This window comes from Monodelphis domestica, chromosome X (assembly GCF_027887165.1).
Source record: "Monodelphis domestica isolate mMonDom1 chromosome X, mMonDom1.pri, whole genome shotgun sequence".
Taxonomy (NCBI): domain Eukaryota; kingdom Metazoa; phylum Chordata; class Mammalia; order Didelphimorphia; family Didelphidae; genus Monodelphis; species Monodelphis domestica.
Genome location: NC_077235.1, coordinates 57,903,929 through 57,922,922, shown reverse-complemented (window position 1 = coordinate 57,922,922; position 18,994 = coordinate 57,903,929). Strand labels below are relative to the sequence as shown.

Below are 18,994 nucleotides of genomic sequence, written 5' to 3'. Positions count from 1 at the left end.
TTTCAGGAAGAAACTATTAAACATTTTCACCATGGAGATAAGATATAAATGGACAGCCCTCTACGGGAAGAAAAGCTTGTGATTGCTTTGCTCAAAAGTTCATTTCTAGTTAGCTTCTCATTCGGTAAACTGTCTCTCTAGCTTTCACATGGTAATGTTTCCAACAGACAGCCTAATGAACATTTAGGGCGAAGACTTCACTGGTTAGATCTGCCAAGCAAAGCTTCGAATGGACTTCTGACTTTGTACCCACCCTTTCCATAGTACACATCAGCAACATAACTCCGGAGGTTTGTTACCTAGATGGTCAATGGGCACAAAGGGTCAGTTAAGAAATAGTTGTGTGGACACACATATGATGGTGGAAAATTTAGGCTCCCCAAATTTACTACCATATAGATTTTAGAGGGTTCCAGTTAGAGATCCCAGGGAACCATGAACTTTGGTTTCGGAAACTGGGAAGTCCTCTATAGCACAAAGTCTCTTACATTTCATGGATTTTTTTCTTCTTGTCTTTTCCATGCTCCAATCACTCTAGATAACAACAATGAACCAATGCCACATGGCATGAGTGGAAACACAAGAGTAGCAGAGATGGAACACTGGATAACTGGGCTGAAATGCTTTCCACCTTTGTCTTTCCACCAGCAGCTTCAGTTGGGAATTTGTGTGAATTCACAATGAAACTATTAATACACGGGGCACCTGGGTGCTGGGTCAGTGGGAACTCGAAAGGTATTCTTTCAGTTCCACTATGTTTAGACTTTCTATAGAGTGAGTTGCTTAGGATTTGTTTTTGGTACGAAGTGTAATCAGGGGTTTCCTGACTAACTAGAGTGACCATAATGATGCCAGGAAATCATTCTCAGGTTACTTCTCATCTGGAGAGTTTTTGAGGCTGCCACCACAGGAAGCCCCCTCATCACATATCCACCAATTCCTTGAATTTCTGATCTGGAGGAACTGTGGGGCTGCTCCTGATTGGCACTGTTTTGGCTCATATTGCTTTGTTGGTTATTTTTCCTTTGGAGCATTAGGAACAGAATGGACCATGCTCAACTCAGCGCTGTGCATTCTAGACCTATGGCAATGAATATCCTTTTAGGTCTTTCTGACTTACAATGATATCAAGAAGAAAACGCCAGTGCAAATATCCTGCAAATATCCAGCTAGGCAAGAGATGGTGCTTGCTGCTGATCACAAAGTAATACTTAGATAAGCGAGAAGATCATGGCCTTACATTCTTGGAAGAGTCAATAGCTATTTTCCATTCTCTTTACTACTGCTTTCTTTTGATGTAACTCAGGCCAGTCTGCCCATCAGGCATGGGCATACTGGCAGGACTTCTACAGAATCTCAGCAACAGTGAACAGTCTCAGTAACCAGGCACTGAAAAATCTCCATACTCATGCCCTCTCAGGGAGCTTTCTGGGAATAGCAAAGCTTGGGTCTGTGACTCTCAAAACAAATGTTCAATCAACAAGCAGAGATTCAGGTTGATTATGTTTTTGGGTGTGTTCCTCCACTCAGTGGTGTGTGTGTTTGTGTACTCATGTATGTGTGCTCACACCTATTGTACTTTCTTCAGAAGACAATACTACCAACCTAGTAAGCCCAAGCACTTGAGTGTTGTTATACTCATGGCTTGCTGCCAAAGATCTAAAATTCTTTTCCTTATGATCAATAGCATGCATTTCCTAGCTGGCCAGATTTAGAGGCACAACCTGGAAGTGTGTAACAGAGTGATGCTAACTGGCTCAGAAAGGGATGGGGTCCTTGGTCCTCATGACCCCCAAGTTTCTGCCCTTACTTGAAAACCTTCATGGTGAGGGGACGAAGCCAGCACATTTAAGCAACTTCCACTTACTGCACTTGCTTCTGCTCTCCTGAGGCTAATGAAACCAAGTGGAATATCACCTCCAAAAGACAGTCAGCCCCTTCTATGCTTGAAGAAAGTTTCTCTCTTCCTTCAAGCACATACATGCACACATACTTTTTTTAGGCAATGGGAGTTAAGTGACTTGCCCAGGGTCACACAACTGGGAAGTGTCTGAGGCCAGATTTGAACCTAGGACCTCCTATCTCTAGGCCTGGCTCTCAATCCACTGAGCTCCCCAACTGCCCCCCCCCCCATTCTTTCTAATCATTCTATGGAATCATCTGGAGAACCGACCTTTCCTTTAGTCATTTCTCACATTCATGGAGGGTCCTTTTTTTGGTGGGGTGGTATACAAGGTTTCTGTCTAGGGATGGGTAATAAGAACTTTAAAAAAGCTTTCTTTTCCCCCAGATGATCCCTTTATTGAGGCAAGCTCATTTCACTCACAATTTTTGATTGCCTATACAGAGAAATTCCAAAGTCTGGCCCTACAGAGAGTTTCACTTAAAATAGCCTCCATTCATAACTTCGTCTTTGTCCATGTAGATAGGTAGTGGGAGTCAACAAAGAAAAGGAAATAGCTCCTGAAGAATCGGGGCTCCTATTTCAACTCTATTACTCATGGGTGGCAAAGGACAGGAAAGCCTTCTTGGGATTTAGAGAAAGACACCAGACATCTAAGAAAGGAAGATTTCATTTATGTAGGCATTCCTCAACTACCATCTACACTCAGCCCACTCCCAACAAGTATCATAACTTTCCCTGGATCTTAGCGTAGAGAATGGAGAATCTACTTGTGTCAAGTTGAATGGCCAAGAAAATTTTGAAGAGGAAGCCCAGCTAAGTTTCCATTCTCCTTTGTTTGTACGCAGCTACTTTTACTTTTACTGCATATGCTGTGTACATTCTGGCCAGGTTGGGAGAGATCAGTATGGATTACTGTAACTGGCTGGATCAAGGCAAAGCCATTTGTGCCATGGGAAAAGGGATGAGCAGCTTACTGTTAACTGAAGGGCAAAGTTTTGTAAATGACGGCCAGAAAGTGTACGTGTGTGTATACACACATACACACACACATACGCACACACACATGCACTTTTCATGAGTGGCTAGCACTAGGGTTAGTAAAGAAGACAGAATGCTACTTAAAAAATTACTCTGTTACTGGACAGCTGGCTTGGCCCATTTTCCCATTCCAGGGCTAGTTGGATTCTCATAGGATATAGAGATGGCAATAAATAAGCAGGGAAGGCTCATTCATAAGCAGCAATCTAGGGACTTCCATAGGGAGAAAAAGGATTCGGATTTCCCTATTCACAAGCAAACCCTCTCCTTGTTTAACGTAGGCCATGAAAGGGTGGAGCTCTGCTGCTGAGCTTACCCAAGGTCTGTTTCATATTTTGGGAAATCAAAAAACGTAAGGATTTGGAACAAAGGCCTGACTTGGTTATCAAAGCAAATTCTATTTTTGAGAGATAAAAAGACTTGATTAACCTGTTTCCTAAGTGCCACTGAGCACAGAATCTGGGAATAAGCAGCCCATGGCAGACCACATTGCATTTGCCACCTAGCTAAATACAGTGTCTTCTTCTAAAGCACAGAGGTGGAGAAGCTTTCTTTGGAGCATTATTTCCCTTAGTAGTTTTGAGAATTTTCATGCAGCAAATTAATCTCCATAAGATATGAAAATATATGAGTAGCCCAAAGGAAAACTCTCCTCAGATTTGAACCTGCTTATATATTCGTGAAAAACAAACAGGAAGGGCATGTAGTCTCCTTCCCAAACCTCAACAAGGGCATGCCATCATTTCCTGGGGGCACGTTTTGATAACAGACCCAGGAACGTAGCCAAGGCAAGTGCCATTTCTTGTGAAATGATATCATACTCTTGAGAACTACTGTATGTATGTATGTATGTATGTATTTTGTGTTTGTGTGTGTGTGCACATGTGTGTTTTGGCTGGGCCAGTCACTAGAAGAATGAGTAAAAAGTCACATGTGGTGATGAAACACGCCATCAGAGAGGTGATAAACTAACGGAGGGTGAGGAATGCCTCAGTCACTTTGTTTGTCTCTACTTTGTTACAAGGAAGGATTCTATTGGGTGAGGTGAGTCATTGGAAAGTCATATTGAATTTTTTTTAATCAGTAAAAGTGGGGGCAGTTAGATTGCTCAATGGTTTGAGATCCAGGCCTAGAGATGAAAAGTCTTGGTTTAAATTTTACCTCAGACTTTTCCTACCTGTGTGATCCTGGGCAGGTCATTCAAATTTCTTGAATCTCTAATGGAGCTGCAGAGAAATTCCAAAGTTGGGCCATACAGAGAATTTCCCTTAAAATCGCCTTCATTCCTAAGATCTAATTCTCATCTCCATCTCTGATCATGTGGATAAGTGGTAGGAGTAAACAAAGAAAGGCAAACACTCCCCCAAGAATCAGAGCTCCCATATCAACTCTATCACTCATGGGTGATGGAGGACAGGAAAGAAAATTGGGTTACCCCACTGCCTAGCCCTTACTGCTTTTCTGCTTTGGACCCAATACACAATAGTGATTCTAACATGGAAAGTAAAGGTTTAAAAAAATCAATAAAAGATTTACAAAAATTTGCACCTGCAGCCCTCATGGAGAGCCAATGAGATTGACTGAGTCAAAGAGATCCAGTGATAGCAGGTTACACTAATTCACTCTGGGGATATTTGTAGGAAGATCACTAAGACTCCATTGAATTTCAGATGTCCATTCACCACCCACTTCAGCCAAACGTTCCCAAGTCTGTAAGGCTGAAGTAGAACCTTCTAAACGGAATCTCTCCACTTGTTTGGGTTAATCTCTTGGGCTCTAGTCTGTTCAGGCAGAGAAGAGATGAGAATGGAAGGCAACCTAGAATGAAGGTCCAAAAAAGAACCTCTGCCACAAGCAGGCACCTATCCCTGAAGGTAGGAACACTGCCCGAGTAGTCTGGGAAGCAGGAGGGGCTATAAAAAAGAGCAGCCTCTCTAGCTTGAGAATTGCTAACCCAAATTCACCAAGCATGGACCAGTTTGACGTCATGGCCTCGAATGGAGGTGACTCTTGGGTTACAAAGGTAGAGCTGGGATTTCCACGAGGCAGAGCCTTGGGAATTGTAAGCCCAGGCTGGGTTCCAGCCATTTGCCACCCCCTTTGGTAATAGACAGTCTTCCAAGTTGGGAAGTTCTTCCCAAAGCCAAACTACGTCTCTCCTGCTGTAACTCCAATCCCTACTTCCCCTTCTCATCTGTCCTGTCAGCAGAAACAGAGAGCAGCTGCTCTTACTCATTCAGACATTTGTTCAAAAATCCATATCTTTTGATTTACCGAAATATGAAACTGAACTCCTGTTGTAAGCTCAGCTGGATCATTGTAAGTACTGCTATAAACAACTGCTATGAAGCTCACTGCTTGGCCTTCTCTCTAGGTTAAGTCAACCCAAGCCCTGAAGCCTGGTTCTGGGAAAAACCAGGGAGTGGTCTTCCATAATGCCACTGGGCTAAGCAGCCAAGGAGATGGGGCGCGGCTTCCTACTGGGCTAGGGAAGCTGTACCATGCTGAGGCCCCCTGTATCGAAGCACTCTGCCCATCTGATAGGATCAGTGTTCTCTAATCCTTTGGGCTCTGGGACGTTCCCCTTCTTGGCTCTCCTCCAGTCTACGACATACTTAGGGACTTGATTATTGCCACAGCCTGCTGGTAGCTTTCCCTATCTTTAGAGTCTCCTCCACTCCAATCCCTCCTCCACTCAGTTGCCACAGCCGCAACTTCCTAAAGAGCAGGTCTGAGGCAGTTAGGAAGCTCAGTGAATAGAGTGCTATGCCTGAAGATGAGAGGTCCTGGGTTCAAATCTGACCTCAGACTCTTCCTAATTGTGTGACCCTGGGCAAGTCACTTGACCCCAGTTGCCTAGCCCTTGCCACAATTCTGTTTTGGAACAGATACTTGTGCCAATTCTAAGACAGAAGGTGAGGGTTATTAAAAAAAAGAGCTGGTCTGACCATATCACTTCCCCCCCAACTACAGTGGCCCCTTATCACCACTATAATGAAATAGAAAAAAATCCTCTGCTTTTAGCATTTGAAGCCCTTCACCACACGGCTTCAACGTATGTTTCAGGTTTATCATGTCATATAGCCTTTTAGACTCCAGTCCAAGCCAACTTGCCTCCTTCCTTTTTCTCCTATGTAATACTCTATGTCTCCTCTCTTTACGTACATGCGGTATATGCTTCTCCCATCCCTGTCTCTTAGAATTCCTGGCTTCCTTCACAGCTCGTGTGCCATCTTGTATGAGAGCCCTTTCTAACCCTATCCCACCGCCACACTCAAATTACCTTCTATTTACTTTGCACATATTTACCACATGACCTTGTTTCCTCTCTTGAATGCATCTCCTTGAGGACAGGGCTATTTTGTTTCTTTTTATTTAATCTTCACCTTCCATCTTGGAATCAGTACTGTGTCTAGGTCCCAAGGCAGAAGAGCGGTAAGGGCGAGGCAGTGGGGTTAAGTGACTTGCCCAGGGTCACACAGCTAGGAAGTGTCTGAGGCCAGATTAGAAGCTCTCATCTCTAGGCCTTGTTCTATCCCCTGAGCCACCCAGCTGTCCCTGCTTCCATATAATTCCTCAGAAGGAATACTGAGTTTTTGGTTTCAGCCTGCAGACTGTGACCTAGGATAAGCCCATTGTATTTTGAGAAATTTTCATTAGGAAGTTTTTCCTTAAATCAAGACCAAATTTGATTTTTTTAACTCCCACCCAGTGTGAGCTGGTTCTGACTTCTGGGGCCCAAAAGAATCAGCGTCATCATTGCGGCATGTCAGTACCCTTAAAATACCACAAGAGAGTTAACGTGGCCCTCATGAGTCTCCTTTTCTCCAGGTTAAACATTCCCATTTGCTTCAATGAATCTTCAGGTGGCAAGATCTCAAGTGCTTTCCCTCAAACTGGTTGTCAGTGGTCTTCAGTTTATCAATGACCTTCTTAAAATGTGGTGTTCAGTACTGATCGGGAGCAGCACAATACAACAGAAAGAATGGGATCGGGGATTTGGAAATTGGGATTCAGAGCGCCTGGTTCAAATCCTGGCACTTAGTCTAAAGCTCTAATGATTAGCACCTGTGTGGACCTGAGGCAAGTCAGTTAATCTCTGAGGGCCTCAGTTTCCACACATGTAAAGCAGACGTGCTAGATGAGCTGGTCTCTAAGGCCTCTCCAGCTCTACCAAATGAGCTTCTGGGCTTTGACCACTGTAGGTCTGGCCACTTTTGTCTCTGATTATGTGAATTTTCTGGCCTCAACTGCCTCTTATCAAACCTGAAGTTCACTACAAGTCCTGGCTGTTTTTCAAACTTGGACTTCATCCCCCAGAAGTCCTTCAGTATTTCCCAGAATTCCTCTCCTCTCTCCACCATGTTTGCATGGTCACCTTTGTATATAGTTCGGTGTAAGTTACGCCCTCGTCCTCTTCTTTCCCAAGCAGGCTGGGTGGTTTAGGTAGCTTTTACTCTAGTTGTTCTGAATAAACTTTATAAAATACAATACTTCAGTTATTGTATATTAATTTTAAACCCACATGAACTTCTCTCCTGTTATACCTCCCTCCATCTTAGCCTTGTGAAGCATCCCTCTAATAGCTTAGGCTTGGTTTTGAATTCAAGTGCACAATTTGACATTTCTCACCCCCAAATCTCGCCTTAAATTTGCATCTGGCAGGTCTAACGTATGAGACATTTGCAATAGACAGACGCTATCTGAGTCCTTTACGTTTCGGCACCTGGTTTGTAGCATACCATTGTGCAGTGGTTTCTAGGGGTGCTTTAGCCAGAACACTGTGCTGCCTCAATTGTTTTTATACTGCTTTGTTGTTATTCTGATATCGTTCCAGGTCGGTGGGTTTTTGAACTTCCTGCGGGCAAAGGCCTATTCTCTGGAATGACTTAAGAGGGCCACATTGCACAAATCCAATTAAAGACGCGTTCTGGGTTTTATCCAGAACATTTTGGTGTTATTTGTTTTGCCTAGAACCACGTGGGCACAGGCACTTCATAATCATGGTGATCAGGTACTATTTAAACAAATAATTTTCTTCAGTAACGTAAGCCTTCTTCCTCCACAAAACCAGGGGCTAATACTCAGTCAACTGTCACTTGCCCATCTCAGTGATGTCTTTTATTTTTTATTTATTTTTAAAAAGTCTTCCCTTCCATCTTAGAATCAATACAGAATGTTGGTTCCAAGACAGAAGAGCAGTAAGGGAGTTAAGTGACTTGCCCAGGGTCACTCAGCTAGCTGAGGTCAGATTTGAACTCAGGATCATCTATCTCTAGGCCTGACTCTCTATCTATTGAGCCACCTAGTTCTGCCCCCCTGCCCATGGTGTTTTTTAAAAGGTAAACAAAACCACTGAAATTAGTGTTAGGAGATGGGTTTAAATGCCAGTTCTACTACTGGGACTGCCTTTGTGACCTCAGCAAAGTCACCTTAGCTCTCTGAGAATCTGTTTCCACAGCTGTCAAATGGGTTGGCCAGTCTCTGAGATCCCTTCTAGCATTTTGTGTAGGATCCCTTTCTCCCTTGTTTCTACCCTGTCCCCCAGGAGAATGTAAGCTTTATGAGAACATGAATGTTTCTTTTCTCTTTAGCATGATCTCTGTCTGGACACTGGAAGGAATTCCATGGAGAGGAATGGATCAGGCTTGTTCTGCTTGGCCTTGAAGGACAGACCAGAAGGCTAAAGGTGGAAGTTGTGAAGCGGTAAGTTAGATTTGAGGCCAACAAAAAATATTTTACTAATGAAAGCTGTTCTGAATTATTATGGGCTGACTCATATAGGAGTGAGTTTCCCCTGATGGAAGTATTCAAATGGAGACCATTCGACCATTTGCCAAGCAGATTGGTGCTGGGGGTCTGCTTTGCTTTCCTCCTGATAGCACCCAGATAGCATTTCTTTATTCATGTGCTACATAACTTAGACCACCATTATCTTCCAATTAGCCCAATTGAGTTGGCTTTGATTCCCTCATTTTATCTCCTCCTTTTTTTTTATCATGCCTATCATTCCCTCCTGGCCTCTTCTTTCCTCTCTCCCTCCAATTCCATCAACGTTACTTTGCTGGGAAAAACTTGTCTGAAAAAAAAACAACCCTTCTGCTCTGTGATATTATAATGGATAACTAGGCTTCCTTTCCACTTAATTTCTATCTGAGAAAATTGTTATCCATTCCCATGATGCCACCTGGTGATAATGCTTGGAAGTCAGTGATGCCTACCTGAGTGATGTCCATTCCCGAGTCACAGCTCAATGGCTGTGTGGATGTCAGTCCATTTGAGCCAATGACAGTTGTGATCACAGCATTTTGATCAATTTTCCGAATCATGGTGCCATCCACAAAGTAAATGAAACCATTCCTATCAACTGTGATACCTGATGGGGAAGAAGAAATGGGCATTAGTAGTCTATTGAGTCACATTTAGCCAAAGATCAGAATTTCAAGAGAAGTCACAGAAACAGAAGGGTATTTTAAAGAAATATGACTTCAATTTTGCTTAGTACAGATAGGAAGGTAATATGAGAGGTTTGTTCAGAGAGATATTCACTTCTCTACTGAGAAGAAATGGCCCAACTTTAACACAGTTTGAAATCTTGCCTAAATATTTAGTTTGGTACGACTTCATTCTCCTTATCTTCCCCCATCCCTTCCATGTTTTCCCTCAGTCCATCTGCAATCAACATTTACCCAATAATACATTTCTTCTAATGTAAAAAAATTGGTACATAAGGACTGGGTTAATTTAAAAAAAACCCTCACCTTCCATCTTAAAATCAATATTAGGTATTGGTTCCAAGATCAATAGACAGTCAATACACAGTATTGACTCCAAGATGGAAGGTAAGGGTTTAAAAAAAATAAACCCTTACCTTCCATCTCACGACCACTACTGTGAATTGGTTCCAAGGCAGAAGACTGGTAAGGGCTAGGCAATGGGGGCTTAAGTGACTTGTCCAGGGTCACATAGCTAGGAAGTGTCTGAGGCCACATTTGAACCCAGGACCTCCTGTATCTAGGTCTCACTCTCAATCCACTTATCTACCTAGGTACCCCCTTAAACAAGTATTTACTAAATACCTCCAGTATGGCAAGTGTCCTGGTAAATGGAGACGAAATGGAGAAAACATGTCATTAGAGAGAAATACAGGATGTTCTAAAAGTCTTGGCTCACTTTTAAGCTATTAAAGCTGAAAACTGCAATGAGACTTTTGGGATGTACTGTAAAAACAACACTGGGGTTGGGGGAAACCATGAGCAACTGGCGGAGGGAGAAAGGAAAAACCTTGTCTAAAAGGAGGGGGCACTTGAGTTGAGCTCAGAAGGAATGTAAGAATTTTAAAAGGGAATCAGCATCCAAGCAACTCTTGAAGGAGCCAGATATTCCTGCCAATTGCCAATCAGATGACAGCAGGTGAGCCAGCCTAGCTGAAATAGCAGGATATCTTCAGAGACAGAGAAGAGACAGTATGTACCAGGAAACTACGACTCCCTTGACCACTATTTCCCCTCAGACCCAGTACATCAAAGCCAAGAGTCTTGGGAGTAGCACTGCTTGTAACCCAGTGCCCTTAACCATCACTCTGTGGAGATGCAGCCTAGCCACTGCTCCTGCAGGGGTTAGCATCTACTCCATGGCTACTGAAGCCCCCGGAAAGAAAGCTCTTGCCACTAAAGCCCTTTACCCTGTCATCTGGCTCAACATCAGAAACCAATATTATCTTATCAGTGGAAATGGCACTAAGAAAGAGGCCTTACCAACTGCTTTGCTACTGCACCCTATCTAACTTGTAGCTGAAACCTTCCATCTCCCTCAGTAGAATGGGAGCTCTCTGAGAGCAGGGATTGTCAATTTCCGATTCTTAGAATACTTAGAAAAGCGCTTCGCACATAGTCAGCATTTAATAAACACGTCTTTCATTCCAGATAGCCTAAAGAAAGGCATGGAGATGGGAAGCAGAAGAGCAGGTTTGTGCAGGAATAAGAGCAAGTAGGTCAGGTTGGTAGGAATGTAGCATCCCCAAAGAGGAGCAACAGGCAATCAGCGAGTGTGAAAATGTAGTTTGGGGTCAGATTAGGAAGAGTTTGGCACACCAGCCAGAAGTTTGTATTTTATTCTAGAGGAAATAGGGAGCTACTGGAGCTCCCTGAAGAGGAGAGGGGCATTTTCAACCTTATACTTTAGGAATATCAATTTGGTGGCTAGGTGGAGGATGCAGAGAGGATTAATGAGACAGGGAAACCCAATTAGTCTACTACAGTAGTCCAAGTGAGAGACCGTAAGCCTCCACACTAGGTTTACATCAGTTAGTCCACTTACTATTCTCTATGGAACCAAAAGAGAGACTGATTTTTATGGTCAGGAATAAAGTCACGAGAAACCAGTTTATAAGGGCAACTTTATAAACTGCCTTGAGATGAGCTAATTCTCTGGCAGAAGGAGAACTAGGCAGGTCCTGTTTTATAGTGTAAGTACAGTGTAAGTAAGTCATTAATTCCGATGATTCTCATGGAGTATTCATTTGGCTTTCATATCTATTAAAGTTACAGAATCATTTCCACTTCTCCCTGTCATTCCTAAAATCCAGGATGTTTCTGTATGTTGCCTAAGGAGATCAGCAGGGCCTGCTGTGGGAAAAATTGGATCCAGTAGTTCCAAGTAGTTCTTGGGTTTGGAATATAGTTTTTGAAGACTGTGTTCAGACTGGGATGTGCACATGAATTGCCAGCCCTCTCCTCTCTGATGAATTCTGGATCAAGGGATTATTTCCTGACTAAAGATCTAAAGTGACTACAGAAATGACCAATGGAGGCAGACCTGGGTTTTCTGTCAACTTTCTCATTCCGGCCTGTAAAATCAACAAGTGCCAACAATGGGCCTAGCATTGTGTGAGGTGCTGGAGGCATAAAGGTGAAAGTAGACTTATTTATCCCTCCCTTAGACCATAGGTAGGGCTTATGGCCAACCTTAGAAGCTGAAGAATAGAGATGTTTTGAACAAAGAAAATTTATTACATTATAGTATTATACTTCATTTAGCAGGGAAGAAACTTAATAAAAACATGCAAGTTCAGTAGAATTAAAGATGCAGGCCGAAAAGAGAAATAACTCTCCAAAGGTCTAGGGAAATTGATAGACATCAGATACAGAATGGCTCACTATTAATCAATCAACAAACATTTATGAATCACCTATCACAGTATGCACAGGTAAAAACAAATCTAAGAGTGCCAGGCCTTTCAAGGGGAGTGGGGAAATCATCATGATCTCTACGATTATGACCATACACTCCAAGGTGGATACTGCAGAGATGACGTCAAGACAGCCATAGCTACGCTGCCCCATAGCCCATTCCATGGAACAACTGCCTGTGTCGGAGATGTACCTACTCACTAGGATGGGCCCTTGGGGTGACTGTGAGGGAGATTTCTTATTGTGACATGGAAATCACTTTAAAAGACTGATATATATTAATTTAAGGTCGCCAAGGAGTTCAGCTATGTAATTCCTAAATGAAAACTCAAGTCAGCAGTCAACCTTTTATGGAGTTTTTAATTACAAACAGGAGGAAGAAAGGTATTAGAGATAGATAGATAGATAGATAGAGAGAGAGAGACAGAGAGAGAGAGAGAAAGAGAGAGAGAGAGATAAAGGGGAGAGAAGGGAATAGGACTTAAATACCCCCTCTCCTTAGGCTGGGCCAAAGGCCCAAGCCCTTAGATAGCTGAGGCAAAGAAAAGAGATCAGTCCCTATCACTCACGTGACCAAAATGGAAAAACAGTCTCAGGGACCTCCACCTCCAGACTCCTTCAGAGCAAAACCTCTCAGAACAAAACCTCCTCAGAGCAAAACCTCTCAGAGCAAAAAACTCTCCTCCCCTGTCCTCAGACCCCGCTATCTTTAAGGAAACCATCTCAGTTCCCTCCCCTCAGTTCTCACATCTACCAATCACTGTCGATGTCTCCCCTGTGCCAATGGTGGCTCTAGTTTAACCCAGGACTGCCCAGAGGTCTGTGGCTTTGCACATGTCTGTTGAAGGTCATATTCTCAAATAATTAAATCTTGATCTTTGCTGCAGCCCTTCCTAAATCCTGTTACTCTAAGTAGGGTGGAGATTGTATTTTCGAAGACCTGGTTCTGTCATTCCAAATATCTCTATTGTATCAATTCTAAAATCAATCATGACTCAAAGAACTTCCTGTTCTATGCTTAAGCATAGGTCAAAACCCTTTCCATTGTTTAGCAAAAGGTTTCTGTCCTAAAGTAGTCTTAAGTAGGGAGGAGAAGGATCCTCCCATGCCAAGGGGTTTCACATTCCAATAGAGTTCTTACTATCAGTAGGAAATTTTTTCCAGTATGAAATTTTCCAATGGGGAAATTTCCAACATTCATAAGTCTAAGAAATTTTAAGGTTTACATTATGGCCTCGAATATCATCTTCATCCCCAACATAATCATCACTACTACAATAATAATATTCCCACAGTTTGACTCTCTCTCTCTTCCTATGAACTCTTTCTCCAGGTCACTTGAATTCTACAGATGAATGTCTGAAATAAATAGGGACGTAAGAAGTACATGGCATTTATTTCCAATGTTTATTCTGCTCAGAGTCCATAGGTTATTGCTTTTCCAGGTATGTAGCCAATGACTTTTTGGACCATGGCCCCAGACTCTTTTTGTTTTTCTTGAGACTCAATTCACTGGGCTTTGGCATCAATTTCATTGGAGTTGGAATAACCAAATTGTAGGAAGTTCTATGTTACAGAGCATGTAGGAACAGATTTTGGCGGACTCCAGTTTCTTCCCTTCCATACTATCCTTACCCCTCAGCTGCATTTACTATGTACTTTCCTGGGAATTCACCATCATTGAGTTTTTTTAAAGCCTTATTCTCAGGGAGGCAAAAATTGAATTGGAGATACCAAGCACAAAAAATGGGAATTGTTTTTGTCCATCCTTTTCCCTCTTTCAATAATGGCTATTGTTATAACTTATCAATAATCCACTATGATCTTGCTTGCTCGAGAGATTGAGTGAAAAGATGTGACATCTACCTGGTAGATTTTCAGCTTTATTCTGTAAAGATGGGGCTGTAAGTGATTTAAGGTCACAGAAGCCTATCTGAGGCTAGCAAAAGTTGCAACTCCAATTTACTTTCAGCAGAGTGATGGACTTGGAGGCAGAAGACAAAGTTGTGTTACTAAGCATGCCAAAGGTTTTCTCTGAGCCTGGACTTTCTCACCTAAGAAAAGGGAATAATAACACTTGGCCTACCTACCCATCTCACGGGGTCATTCTAAGGAAAACTCTTTGTAAATCAAAATACTAAAGAAATGAAACTAATGATTATTACTATTTCCATTAATTCAGCTTGATGTTATTATACCCAGATCCCATTAGTTGGGTATTCTTGGGTATCCCTAACCCTATCAACCTCATCTTCCATTCAATGGAACTTTGGGTGCTCCCCACCCCCAGGGCCCTGTCCAGCTCTCCATTATGTGCTGTCTTTCCCTATTAGAATGGAAGCTCCCTGATAGGATGGACTATTTTTCTTTTTGCTTGCCTTTGTGTATCCTCTGTGCTTAACATAAAGTCTGGCACATAGTAAACCCTTAACAAATTCTCGATCCATCCATCTATTCATCGATTTAACAGTATTTCTCTCTTATCACTTAAAAAATCAAACTCACATGCTTTGGATAAGAGAGGATTTAACTAAATAAGAAGGGATTTGATCATAGGACTGAGATGTGGGAGGGGTTTTAGCATTCACCCAATTCAAATGCCTCGTCTTATGGATGAGGAGACTGAGGACTAGAGAGGTTAAGTAACTTGACCAGGGTCACGCAGTTAGTGTGACTAAAAACTCTTGCCTCTCCACCACACACTTCCAAAGGCTTAATTTTTTAACTACTTCATCATTTCTAAAGCAAGCAAAGGAAAATTAATTTCAGTATGTTACTAAGGGATTAATCTGTAATGCAAAGAAAAAAAGGGACAGCTAGATAGTAGAGTGGATAGAATGCCAGGCCTGGAGTTAGGAGGACCTGGGCTCAAATCTGGCTTCAAACACTTTTTTAGCTGTATGACCCTGGGCAAGTCACTTAACCCCAATTGTCTAGCCCTTACAGCTCTTCTCTCATAGAACTGATATTAAGACACTAAGGTTTTATTAAAAATATACATTGGGCAGCAGATGAATAGACACTTTGAGAATCCTAAGGAACTCCAGAAGAATGCAAGTTCATTCACATGTAAAACCCAGTGGAATTGCTTGTTGGCTACAGGAGGGTGGTGGGAGGAGAGGAAGGAAAGAACATGAATCAGGTAACCATGGGAAAATGATCTAAGTCAATTAATTAAATAAAAATTTCAAATAAAAAGAATGTAAGTTCATTAAGGGTAGGGGCTAGAGCCAGACCAAGGAGTAGGCACTTGACAAAGGTTGGTTGAAGTGAATAATGAGCAGTAGCTTGGATGGAGCATTTCTCATTTGTGAGAACAGAAATCAGTTCCTATGAATTATCTTCTACAATAGAAACATGAGCCAACCGTAGGTGGGAACGGTGGGAAGGCATTGCCTTTGCTCCTCAGCATTAATGCCTAATGAGTGTGTTTGACTCACAGGAATGCTCAGAGAGAAAGTAGAAGGAGCATAAAAATATGTCCACAGCCCAGGAGGCAAAGCAAAGAAACATTGCAACAGGCCCCTTGCCTGCCTAAACCAGGATTTGGAGAAAATATCTGCAGATCATGGACCCAATGACTTGAGGTTTTTCCTCCTTATCCACTGACAAATCCATGCCACAATTCCTGAGAAAGATGACAATTGCCAAGAGCCAGGGCATCTTTGGCAGTCGCTAATAAAGTTATCACCTACTGGAGGAAAGGATGCTGTTGGTCAATAACGAAGGAGGAAAGCCACTAAAATGTGATTGCTGGGAGTCCAGATGTGTAGGTTAACAGCCTGGAAATATTAGCTCAGAATCCCAAAGTGGAGCTCTGTTCAGAGCAGCAGAATAGCACTTTCCAGTATTAAGTAGAAGGCGGTTCTGGGGCTGAAAATTAAAAACCCCAGCTCTCTTCCCATCCTCCAAACTAAAACAGTCCTACAGTCATAAGGGCCACATACAATGACCCGACCCCCCCCCCCATTCTCACCCATTTCAATATACAGACATAAGCTTCTTTTAGAAGATGGCCTAGGAAATATATAGTAAGCTTTTTCATTTCTCTGAAAGCCAGAATCACAAGATTTCAGAACTGAAACTGACCCCAGCAGCCATGTAGGCCCTGCTTGAACACGTCCAATGAGGGGCAGTCCACTCTGAGCTATTGCACTTGTAACAGCTCTAACTATCAAGAAGTTTCTCCTGACATCTGGTCTAGATTGAGCTCTTTGCCACTTCTCCCCATTGCTCCTGGTTCTGCCCTCTGGGGCCAAACTCAACGAGTCGACTCCCTCTTCACCATGACAAATATTTGAAGACAGGCAAGTGCTCAGCTCCAATTCAGCCAACATTTGTCAAGTGCCTACTACTGGCTCTAGTACACTCCGATAACTCAAGCAGCTGGGAAAGTGAAAGAAATGGAATTTGGGGATTGGGCGATATGGAATTTATCTCTCCAAACTCTGATTTTCAGGGATATTTTCTGGGCCCTGTACATTGATTTCTCTGTCCTTCCAATAGTGTGAAATAAATGGTGGCATATATAAAAACTTATCTAGGTTACCTTTCATCAACATTATAATATTTGTCTAATATCTTCCCATCAAGTCCTTCAAGGAAGTTCTATGTTGTGTGAGGATCTTCCTCTTGATCCCTTAATGTTAATATATATATATACAAATATATATATATATATATGCCTCAGATTAGCTTTCCATAGATTTTTCTTTCCTATTAGTACATATGCAGAACAATTTGTTTTTAAGTCAATGAATCTTTTTGATGACATCAGTTATTAATAAACACAATTCATCACTCATAAAAAGAAATAAATGGTGGTAGTGAAGATGAAAATTGACTATCCATATTAGACATATGCAACTCAGTCTACAAAAGTATTTAACTGATTAAAAAACATCCTCCTTTTCAACTATTCTAAATAAAGGGAGTTTAATGTCGATGAAATTACCTACTGATGTTAGGCATGATCCCATTCAATTAATCTTGATTTACCAGCTACCATGAAGTACCTACTATGTGCTAAGTGCTGAAAGACCAAAATGAAAACAAACAAATAGTCCTTGCCCTCTAGGAGCTTACATTCCCCTGGGATGGGGGAGGATATGCCCAAAGATAAATATAATATAGCAACAAATGAGAAATTCAGATGAGGGATTCTTGAAATATTGGAAGGAAAGAAGACTGGGAGGGCGGGATGGGATGAGAGAGCAGGCGGGGACTTAGAGGAATTAGAGATACTTATCTAATATCGTTAAAGAGTAGGATAGGGAAGAGATGGAGCTCTGAGGCCAGTTGAAGGCTATAAAGTTACACAGCTAGAGATTTTGGCCTAACAGAAAGGAAAGCTCCTAAAAATGAGAATTGGAGAGAGAATATCTTTGAAATGGAATGAGTTCCCATCACAGGAGGGATTCAAGTGGAGGCTGGATGATGTCTCTTTGGAGGTGCCAAAGTGATTGTTGATGAGGTATGATTTGGAGTCAGTGGCTTCTGAGATTCTGGGTAAAGAGGCTCTGTTGGCTTAAGTACAAGATGCTCCAAGTATATTTTACCTTCAAATTTCTCTAAACAGGATGGCTAAACTTTTCATAGTGAGAGACACAAATGAGTACAGCCCATGTGGCTCTGGGCAGCCCTGTAAGGCAGTCTTAACATTTAACCAAGAAACAGATTTGCTGCCTCCCCTGGCCACCTCATCAGAGGAACTTAGGACCCAAGGCAGGCCAGTGCTTTCAGCTTGGAGGCATCTGAGTTGAAGGGTTCAATGATTTACTTCCCTTGCTCCTCTTTGAGGCTGCTTGGGTTTTTGTTTCCTTTTTGGTGGGAGAGTTGTACATCCTCTCCCTTTGTTGTTCAGTATTATAATCCTTGTTCAAAAGGTTACCAAAGGGCCCACCCTCATGTGGGCCAAGATAATTAATAGTCATCTACAAGATCCTGGAGGAATATGTTTACTTCCTTCTTCCCTTCCCCTCTCCTCAGCTGTCAAGCAACTTTTCTTGGGACACTTCCCAGCAGTATCGCATTAAAATGGCTCTGTTGTCCTGGGGAAATAAATTGCTTAGTGAGACACTTGTGTGAACAATTAGCCCAAGCAGGGAAAGTTCATTTATTGTTCATGGATCAGCAAAGAACTAATTGAAATTGTTACACACCAGGGAAAATGAGTCTTTTTCTCAAGGTATGCGAGCAGTCAAGAGGTTCTAATAAAAAGGCAAACCAAGCAGAATAGGCTGGCCTGGATACTCAATAAAATGAGGATGTGAGAAACAAATCCAGACAATGCTTCCTATTCATCAAAGCGGGTTAACTCAGGAGGAATTCAAATTTCTTTGAGATGATTTCTGCATGGAGTGTCCATCCAAAGCCAACAGGGAATTCTCATTTCAAACTGTTCACCGTATCCTTACATCTTGAATAATGGACAAACTCAAGGGGAGAGTTTCACAAAGCCAGGAGCCCAGCCAATCATTTGCTAAAGGCAAAGCAAGGAGTGAGTATGCAACTTAAATAGGCAATGGAGCAAAAGATACAAAGGAGTGTGTGTGTGTGTGTGTGTGTGTGTGTGTGTGTGTGTGTGTTGGACTCCACATTCATGGACCACACATTCTGCAGTCATGGTTTTGTTAAACTTCCCTTATTTTAGGAAGGTAAGGAAGAAGAAATTAAGTTTCATTAAAATGACTTTGGGGGGGGGCAGCTGGGTAGCTCAGTGGATTGAGAGCATGGAGGTCCTAGGTTCCAATCTGGCCTCAGACACTTCCTAGCTGTGTGACCCTGGGCAAGTCACTTGACCCCCATTGCCTAGCCCTTACCACTCTTCTGCCTTGGAGCCAATACAATTGACTCCAAG

General features: G+C 42.4%; 1 protein-coding gene across 6 annotated transcripts in view; it reads right to left on the bottom strand.

Annotated features, from left to right (window-relative positions):
* TENM1 (teneurin transmembrane protein 1) overlaps nt 1-18,994 on the bottom strand; it is an 864,097-nt gene that overhangs the window by 44,878 nt on the left and 800,225 nt on the right. For all 6 annotated transcript variants that reach the window (XM_056808890.1, XM_056808889.1, XM_056808891.1 and 3 more), the window contains one exon: nt 9,166-9,320. In XM_056808890.1, the coding sequence (XP_056664868.1) occupies nt 9,166-9,320 (155 nt within the window). The remainder of the gene's footprint in view (nt 1-9,165; nt 9,321-18,994) is intronic.